The sequence below is a fragment of the Manacus vitellinus genome, unplaced genomic scaffold (genome assembly GCF_001715985.3).
Source record: "Manacus vitellinus isolate BGI_N305 unplaced genomic scaffold, ASM171598v3 scaffold_5_pilon, whole genome shotgun sequence".
Lineage (NCBI taxonomy): Eukaryota > Metazoa > Chordata > Aves > Passeriformes > Pipridae > Manacus > Manacus vitellinus.
Window position 1 is genome coordinate 17,617,028 of NW_021940682.1, and position 9,426 is coordinate 17,626,453.

The following is a 9,426-nucleotide window of genomic DNA, read 5'->3' on the forward strand; positions in this document are numbered from 1 at the left end:
CCTAGAGTGTTTCCAGACCAGGGAAATGCAGCAAAAGCAGCTCTAGGTGTCCTTCCCGCCCAGGGCAGCACAACTTCTGGTGAACCCAAGGCCCTTTCTCACATTTTCTCTCTGCCTAGCACCTAGTTCTCTGGCAAAGGGCACCTCACAAGGGAAGGCCACGTGCAGACAAGCAGAGATGTGGTGAGACCAGCTGCCATGTAAGCACACCAAGGAGGTGGAGGTGTCTTGGCAGGGGTGGTGGGGAAGCAAAGCTCATTAACTTTTTGGCACACGTTTTGGGGAATTATATTTTAGAAATCCTTTCGCCTCAGGCAGGAAGTGAGGCTGTTCCTTCCACTGAAGTTCACTGCTTACTTGGGAGATCCTGACGCTGTTCCTCCACACAGGGAGACAGACAGGCACACATGTGCACATACATAGGCACACGTGTGCATGTAGTACCCTGCAGGGGAAGGGGCAGCCCTTTCAGAGGTAGGAAGGGGGTTAAGAGCGAGGCCTCATCAAGCCTGTGTCTGTGTTGCACGTTGCTACCATCAAAAGCACCCAAAGGGTTGCATGCCTGTGTTGCAGGCACCAGGCAGGGTCTTTAGCCAGTGCAGAGCCCCAGTTCCACTTTTCTCACCCTCAGCTGTCTGCCGTCCCACGCAGGCTTCATCACTCCTTCTCTCACCTCTTTTTCTCTCAAAGTAATCTGCTGTGGATGCAGACACCTCTGTGGTCTGGCCACAGCCTTCCCTGATGCTGCCATTCTGGGTATCCATGAAGCTCCATAGACATCTGTTGGCACTAGCAGCAGTATCCTGACCCTGAAGAAGACAAGTTTCTAGGATGCAGTGCAAGCATCCCTTCAGAATGGCCAGGGTGAAACTCAGCCTGTAGGCTCCTGCCACAGTGAGAAAAATTCCCTATCAAGCCCGATGCACTATGCAAATAAATAGCTAAATCTGGAAGCTGTCAGTGGAGTCTGCAATTGTTCTAGGAACTAGTACAAGAAAAAAAAATGTGTGGATGTCTGTAAAGAGGCAGTGACTGACCTCTGGCAAAGGGTTTACTTGGGTAAAAGAAGAAGGAGGAAACCACTTACCAAGCTGGGTTTGGTGCAAGAATCAAACCCCATGGGTGGGCCTGGAGCTTCCACACAGACATTGTGGGATGTGCAACAGAAGATGTCTCATGTGAAGAGATATGGAAATTTCCAAAGAGTGGCTGTGCTGCCAAGGTGAGTGGTCTTGGGTGACCGAAGAAAAAGAAGAAAAAAAAGGAAAAGAGTCTTGCTTCAAGAACAGCAGAATTTGCAAAGCTTCTACAAATTTCTACATGATTTTGTCCTTATTTCCAGATTCACTGGAAAGGAGTGTCTGTCACCTTGTCTGTCACCACAAAGTCCCCCCAGTACTGCTACCTTCTGCCTGTCCCTTCACTATTGCCTGCCAGGAGCAGCATGTGCTTTGGGGTTTCACTGCCAAGGTATGTGCCCCAGATCAAACAGAACACATAACAGCAGGTTTTCTCTCTGGGGAGGCATTAATTCAACTGGCTTATTTTTCAGATAGAATCCCTTTGCCAAGGTGGGTAGAATGCTCTGTGGAGGGAGGGGTGGATGGATGGATGGATGGATGGATGGATGGATGGATGGATGGATGGACAGATGGATGGATGGATGGATGGATAGATGGATGGATACATAATACTGTTGTGTAAGATTTGTGTCCTTAGAAAATCAGACAGAAATTATTTTTATTTTCTAAGAGGACACATACCACTAGATTATCTAGCCAAGCTTTCACCTTATGGAGGAAGCTGAGATAACAGCAATTAGTAATAATGACCAATAATGCCTTTCTTTGGTCAAATGTCACTGCTGCTGGTGAGTTCCCCACCAGCTGTGCTTTCACATATGCGTGAGAAACAACTAAGTTCCCTTTGGTAATGGTGGCCTCAGAAACTGATGTGCAGTAAGGTGCCACCAACATGGCCAAGACCCACAGCATCAATCTGCTGGAGTTTCTGACTGAGGAGGCACCCAGGTGTGCCACGGGCTCTTGTTTTGCTTCTGAGGATGGCTGCAAGCTGCTGGCAGGAAGGGAAACAGTGGAAAGGCAGCTACAGAAGCACTGTGGAAGTGGTCTGGTGAAGGAGTTGAGGGAGTACTCCTGGGGCTGAGGGAAAGATGGCAACCTGGAGAGATGCACAGAGAACCCCCTCAGCCAGATCTTTGTAATGAACAGGGCTGTATGAGAGGTCTGAATGTCTGAAACGATTCTCCAGGGTCTCAAACTGCAAGGAAGGCTGCACCTACTCATAACACCTAGGCAGTGGTGCTCTGTGGTTCCCTGTGCTCTTTGGGCCTGATAGAAAGCCTCTGTAGAGAGACCCCACTGGAGACAGGAGTAGAATTAGAGGTTTTAAAAGAGGTGTTTACATACTCTGGTGTCAACAGAAGTATCTGAGCACTACAGAAAGGCAAAGGGATCAGGGGGAAGCAAGGTAGAAGAATTTGTTGCTTAAAAAAGCATAACTCTTTGGAGTGAGAAGGAGGAGAGCATGGACCAAGGCAAATGTTGAAGGACCCACACTCCTCCCCTCAGGACTGCTGAACACACTCCTCAGGAAAACGTGCCTAGCGGCTCACACTGCTGGACGGTGTGGGTAGTGCACCAGGAGACCTACAGAAAAGACATTGAAGAAGAGGACATTGGCTTCTGCCATTTAAATTGGTGTTCCTGGCGTTGGGCCTTTTCCATCATGTTAGGTGTCCCCTTCTGCGTGCTACCCACTTAGGGCCAGTATAAGGTGACTATGGCTGGTTGAGTCTGTGGGGAAATGTGCTGTTTTGGGCTGACTGGGCTTCTGAGTGACAGAGCAGAGCTGCCAACACCTCCACTAACATCAAACCACAATACCAATAAATAACCATATGATCTGATAACAGTGCAGCCAGCACAAGAGATGCAATCTGTGGCCATGCGTGCAGCTTTCCAGAGCCAACATTTCAATTTTATTTGCTAAAGCAGCTCAAGTGCTCTGCTCTCTGTGGTGGGGATACAGAGGCAGACAGACATTCCCCACTGATATGGCTCTACTCCATAACATGGTTTATGAATCCCTGGGGGTTCAAGACAGGGTAGTGTTGATGTGTCTGGCTCTTCTTGTGGACAGGAGTTCATCGTTCAAGGATTCTGAATCAAGAAGGACATACAGTGTTGGTAGCAGACTTCGTGGACATGTCAAACATGAGATGAAATATACAGTCTCAGAACTCCAGACAAAAACTTAGAGATGTCCATTGCAGGCTAATAATTCAAAATGCTAAGTGACAATTTAGATGATTTTTAAGGTCCATTCCAACCCAAACTATTCTATGATTCTATGAATTTTGTCTGAATTAACTTCTTCATTTTCTGAAGCCACAAATGCAAGTCAATTGCTGCAGCAGCTGCTGTGAAGTCCTTTGGTCCCTCCAGACACATGGTCAGATGTTTGTTCAGCTTTCAGAACAAGTCTGAGCCTGGGACAAAACCAGAAGGTCCAGCTGCACCTGGCATTGGATAGCTACCGTGTTCTTAGTCATTTTCCCCTGTCATCCTGTGATGAGAAGCACAACTAGTAGCTGTCCCAAACATTAGTGATGCTTGGCAGGATTGGATGACTGCACTCCACTTGCTTTGACCAGCAAGTTTGGACTGGAAGTTTGCAGGAAAGGACATGGACCTCCTGACTGGTAGGCTGTGCTCCAGGAAGGAGAGATGCAGAAGCCAGAATGCACTGACCATCTGCAGGGTCTGTCTGCTGGCTTGGCTGAATGAACACCAAACAGCCTAGGGTTAGTATGGGACTGTTTTCCCTGAATGGCTTCACCACCAATGTTTATGACTGGCTGCTTTCTTACATTCTCTCTGGGAAATGGAGGGAGCAAACCACAAGGGAAATCACAAGAGATAGTTCCGCAATTACAAAGTCTACTAAAGCATCTATTGTGTGATTTCTGAGACTGATTATATTGGGACCTAGATCACAAGGTTTCTCCTTTCCCTTTCAGCTTCACTGACATTTTCAACCACCGAACCTTGTTAGGTAATTCTTTCTTTTTGGTTTCTATTAAGTTAAATAAAATGCATTTCCTTTTGGGACCAAACACCATGCTATCCCCTCCCATCACCTTTTAGCACTCTAAATGCTGGGCCAGTGAAGTGCTTCACTTTAGGCACGAGGAAAGTCCTAATGACTTCACTCAGTCCACTTCCATGCTGACAGCCATGCATGGTTTTGCTAGGCTGTCACTGATAGCTGGGGCTCACAGACCAGTGTAGGAATACCTGGTTCCTATTGATTCACACTGGTGCTGTAAGGCTGAGCCTGGCAAAATGGACAGGAGCAAACTGAGAAATAAAAGCACTTCTGTTGTAAAATCACACCCAGCAAAAGAGGAGACCACAGCATGTCTAAGATGCTACTTCCCAGGCCAGATTCTGATAAAGAGGATCAGACCTTTATCCTCCTGTCTCTGGTCCTTCCCTCCATGCTAAAAACTTCCCTAACAGGAGAGGAGGGGCTTTGTGTGCTCAAGATCTTACTTAACCAGCTGTTATCAGGGTATTTGCATGGTTCATGAACTCTCTTGCTGTACATCACTGCTCTGAGAGGAGGCTGTTGGCTTTTTGATAAAATTCTGTGCCACTTAAGAGGAAAAATCCTGCATTTTGGGGATGATGCACACAATAAAAAAGATGTCTTGTGCTGTTATAAATGTTGACTTAAGAGGGACACACATTAAGTGTTGCATCACATAAAAATAATGTCACTATTTGCATCTCAGAGAGCTAAAAAGTTAGCATGCAGATGCAGACAGCATGTGTATCTCCCCGTGGCAGCCTGCGCAGCTTGGAGCTCCTCAGTGCCTCCCGAGAGCCCGTCAGAGGATCCCTTTGCTGTTGCGCTTGCAGCCGACGTGTGTACCCCCGACAGAGTGCACTTGCTTTTCCCCCTGCCTCCAACGTGTATGTTTGTTATAACACCTTGCGAAGGAAAAGGGTGCTGCCTTTGCAAAGTTAGATAACTGGCCCAGTTCTTCGCTGCCGGATTGGCTGGGAGAGGCCCTGTAAAACCGCGCTGGCCAGCCGCCCGGCCCAGCCCTGCAAGGCTGCAAGCTATTTCCACAATTGGCCACTTCAGAGTGGGAGAGGGGGAGGTGAAGACAGCCGGGCAAACTGCATCTCTACCAGGCTGCTTCCCTTCCTCCTTGTTTTTTCGCAGCCGGAGTAGTTTGGCAAACCTGCTCCGGGTGCCTCTGAGCCCTTCTTGCAACACCCAGGCAAGTGGAGTGTAGCATTGGCGTCCAGGCACCTGGCTCTCCCTTAGCCCTGCTGGCACAGCCTCAGGACAGGACATGTCAAGCTGCAACAACCCTGGGGGCCCCACTGCCCTGGACTTTCCGGAAGTCCTGAAGTCCCTACTGGAGTATTCTTTACCCTGGACCAACAAGATGACAGGTAGGATTAAGGAAATATATGCTGGGATTTCTGTTTTGATTTCTCCTTCCCCATTTTGAGTTGCAAGGCAAGAAGGGGGCAGAAGATCTTGTATGCTGCGAGCCCTTCAAGGGTGTGTTTCCCAAAGTGTCCAAATCAGACAGGGAGTTCTGGCACGGAGCATGTTATGCAGCTAGGAGGAAAAAACGGCTGCAATGGATTGATTACAAAATCAGTAAAGAGTGCTGAGCTCCTGATCCTTTTAATCTCTCTGCTCAGCTATTTCTTGGAAACCCTCAAAGATTTGTGCACAGTAAAGGCTTGGGCACAAATCTTCATGCTCATATAGCAGAATTGCCATTCATGTTGTCCCGTAGTTAATAACCACTGAGCCTCCAGACACTGCTTCTTCCCAGATGCAGACTGTCCAGAGAGCCAGGCTGTGTGGGGCAGGCTGACTCTGTGCAAACTTTGATGCTGCTGTTGTTTATCAGTGGAAAGCTGAGGTAGGGAACACCGTAAATCTTGCATTTTCTTTGCAAGAGCATTTCTGTACTCCTAGGCTTTCCCACTCTCTCTGCAGCATCCCAGAAAACAACTGGAAAGGACCCAGGAGATTATTTAGTTTGGGCTTCTGCTGTGCTGAACACTTTGCTTGTGCTGGACTGACCACTTCTCAATTGCTGGGCATGCTCCAAGAGCCCATCACGCAACTTGAGTACTCTCTGTTTTGGGATAGGATGCCACATGCCCTTGGCAAGCTGCTTTTTGGTTGTTGTGTTTTCATGTTCACTGCTGAGAGCTGGGGAGGTGTGTGGGAACACCTCGGCTCAACAAGCTTATGTCTAGGCATGAGTGAGTTGAACTCACAGAAACAAACATGCACAGAGCTCACTCTTCTGTAGGGAGTTGCTACCAGAACACACAGGTAGCTCTGCAGTCTTGAAGCACAGCATGACCCAGGAGCAGAAAAGCCAGACACACAGTGTGGAGAGGGACCCTGCTTTTGCTCCAGAGTCAATGGGAGAAAAGGCAGCTGCTGCAACAGTAAAGTGTTCACGGCAGGAAGAGCAGCTGCCTACACCTGTGGTAATACAGCAATCTCTGTGGCACACATACAGCTCCCTGTGGGAAAGGGAAGTAGGGCAAGGGGAGCTGCCATACCCCCTAAGGGGCTCACTTTGTCACATTCCTCTGCTGCTGTCACCTGTGAGCAGTCTCTCTCCTTTGCTGAGACTGCCTGATAAGAGGTGTATTTATATATCACACCGTATGAAGTCCCACTGTTTGTGGGGACCAGAGCGTGTTTTTCCAAGCTCACTGATAATCAGGCAGAAAGCAAACCTGGCTGGGAGGAGGCAGAAGGGCCAAGGGAGGCTCACGTGGTGCCGAGCCTTGCTGTGGCTAAGCTAAGTTTGGCTGCTTTTTTGAGATCTCTGCTCTCCACCGCCAAGTGGATTGAATTAATCCAAGGGAGGAGCGCTGGCAAGACCTATCTGTTTGGAGTAGGGAGTAGAAGGGAGATCAATGATTTGGAGGGAGAATAATTTAGTCTTAAATCAGTGTGACTTATTTGGCAGCTGAGGATGCTGTTTTGTGGCAGCATTCTTCCTCCACCCTGGGACCACCCTGCCTCTCAGCATCACCTCCTGTAATCCTCAGAATTGTCCTTATTATGCTGCCTCCCTCTGCAGGCCAGCATTCCCATCCTGGCCCTCTTCCCACAGAGCTCAGTTCAGATTCTCCTGTATCTCCACACTTACACACCACTCATCTGAATTTGCTGGCTCTCAGGCCTCTGTCTGAAATGTGTTCTGCTATTGAAACCTCCCAGTGGGGCAGGTCCCCCCACCCTATGCCTAGCACTGGGCTGCTTGTTGCTTGCCTCCCTGCTGCACCGGAACTGGGCTGTTCTGCATCATCTGGCCCTGACAAGACTCCCAGCAGTAACAGCCAAGGCTGCTGCATTCCTCTCCTCACACCTCATTGTCCTCTTCTCTTCCTTCTCAGCCGCAGAGTGAAAGCAAATGTAAAAATCCCAGGCAGATCCCACCTTAACCAAGAAGGTACAGCTCATGGTGCAATGCCCACTTTCTGCTGGCAATTGCTAGAGCCCCTAATCCCCAGAGGCGAGGAAAAGCTCTCAAGGCAGTCTCTCTCCTAGCTGGCAGGGCAGAGCTAATGCTGGAACAGAGTGATGTGAGAGGGAACCCACAGGAATGCTCCCCAGATACTCCCTCCCTCCCGTCTTCAGGCCGAGCAGCTAACACTGTCCAGGCTAAACCCTCTCAAAGCAGAGTCACAGCTCAGCGGTGGTGCAGAGCAAACCTTAGCACAGTGGAGTGCGGGTGGAAATGTGCTGGAAGAAGAATATGGTTGATCTAAACAGAAAAGCCCTGGAGTAAAAGCTGCTGAGTGGTTTTAATAACCTCCATTCTTATGGACATTACCCAGCAAAGCAGTTTCCATTGAGCTCTGCAGGGAGGATGTGCAGACCCTGTTCCTTGAAGGAGTGTTGTACAGTACCGAGGCATCACCCCCGGGGGCCACCAGTGTTGACAATGGAACAAAGTGACCACGAGAGCCATAACTGAATGGGAAGCCCGCAGCCTTCCCTGCTTTGGCTGTATCCCCTTGCCTTGTTCCTAGAAGCTGCTCCTTCCTGGCCTCACTATGCTGTGTTCTTTATCTACCACCTGTCGGTAGATGTCTCCCAGGCAAAAGCATCGCTGTGAGCTCACTGCCCCTTGCCGAGCTGTGTGTGCTGCCTCTGCTGTGTGTGGTCTTCCAACATCTGTGTCTCATTGCCCTGCGTGAAGTGGTATCTCCCTTTCACACATGTGCCTTTTTCTCCTGCCAGCTGAGCTTGGCAAGGCAGAGGGAGTCCGTGGAGGGCATGCAGCAGCCCTGGAGCACGCTGAGCAGCAGAGCATGACCTGCTCTGCCTGCTTCTTGCAGCTGGATTTATCAGCCTTGATAAACGATGCATTAACCTGTGCTGTTCCAGCCTGTATTAACAAGGTGGCCCTATCCAAGCTTACCATCGGGCAGCCTGTGTGCAGGAGTTGCGTCAGGAGTTGGAGGCAGCAGATTCAGCCTCCCAGTCTAAGCTAGAGAAGCACCCGGAGGGCAGGGCAGCTCCCTGTCTGCCCAGGTTGGATGGAGATGTCTCCTGGTTGTGATTGCAGGAAGAGAATGGAGGAAAACACGTAGCCCATGTGATTTCAAATCCATTCCTTTCCCTGGGGCGTGTGGGGAGGAGTTCAGACCTGATTTTTTTTTCTTTGTCACAAAGACCATCGTTTATTAGCGAGGGTCAGGGCAAATCGTGCCCTGCCACCAAAACGAAATATCTGAGGCTTGTGAATGGGAAGTTGAGCCAAGCCGATGTCCAAGCGACTACCTGACAGGAGGGTATCTCTTTTCTGTTGGCACTTGTGCGGATCCCTCCGCTCTGGCTCCCTCGGCTCTGCTGGGTGCAGAGGGGCCGATCCCGGGGGAGGGCACCCTCCCCTTTCCCGGCTCACGGCGCTGGGCGGCGGGTTCGCTGCGGCCCGTCCTGCCGAGGCGAGAGGCAGCGCCTGCTGACAGGAGGCTCAGGCATCTGCCACTCTGCGAGCGAATTCATTCTGTGGGAGACGTTCCTGGGTGCCCGTCTGTGCTCTCGGGAACGGACTTGGCATCATTCGCTCCCTTTGTGTGCTCAGAGGCTTAAATCTCAGCACGGCATCCGTGCTGATGGAGCAAGGATTGCTTGCCATCATGACAGCTTGGGAGGGACGGCCCTTTCCCCAGAAGCCCGGCCGTGACAGCACCGCAGCGAAGCCCTTCTCCCTGCCCATGTTATACAGGGCACGCCGCTGTGAGCGCCGTGCGGGACGGAGGGAGATTAAATCCAGGGCACGCGGGAAAGGTGATCTCGGGATCCTAAGCGAGGATATTCAAGGTCCGGCTG

General features: G+C 50.2%; 1 protein-coding gene across 2 annotated transcripts in view; it reads left to right on the forward strand.

Annotated features, from left to right (window-relative positions):
* Positions 1-5,180: 5,180 nt before the first annotated feature.
* TEF (TEF transcription factor, PAR bZIP family member) overlaps positions 5,181-9,426 on the forward strand; it is a 22,673-nt gene continuing 18,427 nt past the window's right edge. For both annotated transcript variants that reach the window (XM_008931520.3, XM_018080292.3), the window contains exon 1: positions 5,181-5,492. In XM_008931520.3, the coding sequence (XP_008929768.1) occupies positions 5,390-5,492 (103 nt within the window). In that variant the 5' untranslated portion in view covers positions 5,181-5,389. The remainder of the gene's footprint in view (positions 5,493-9,426) is intronic.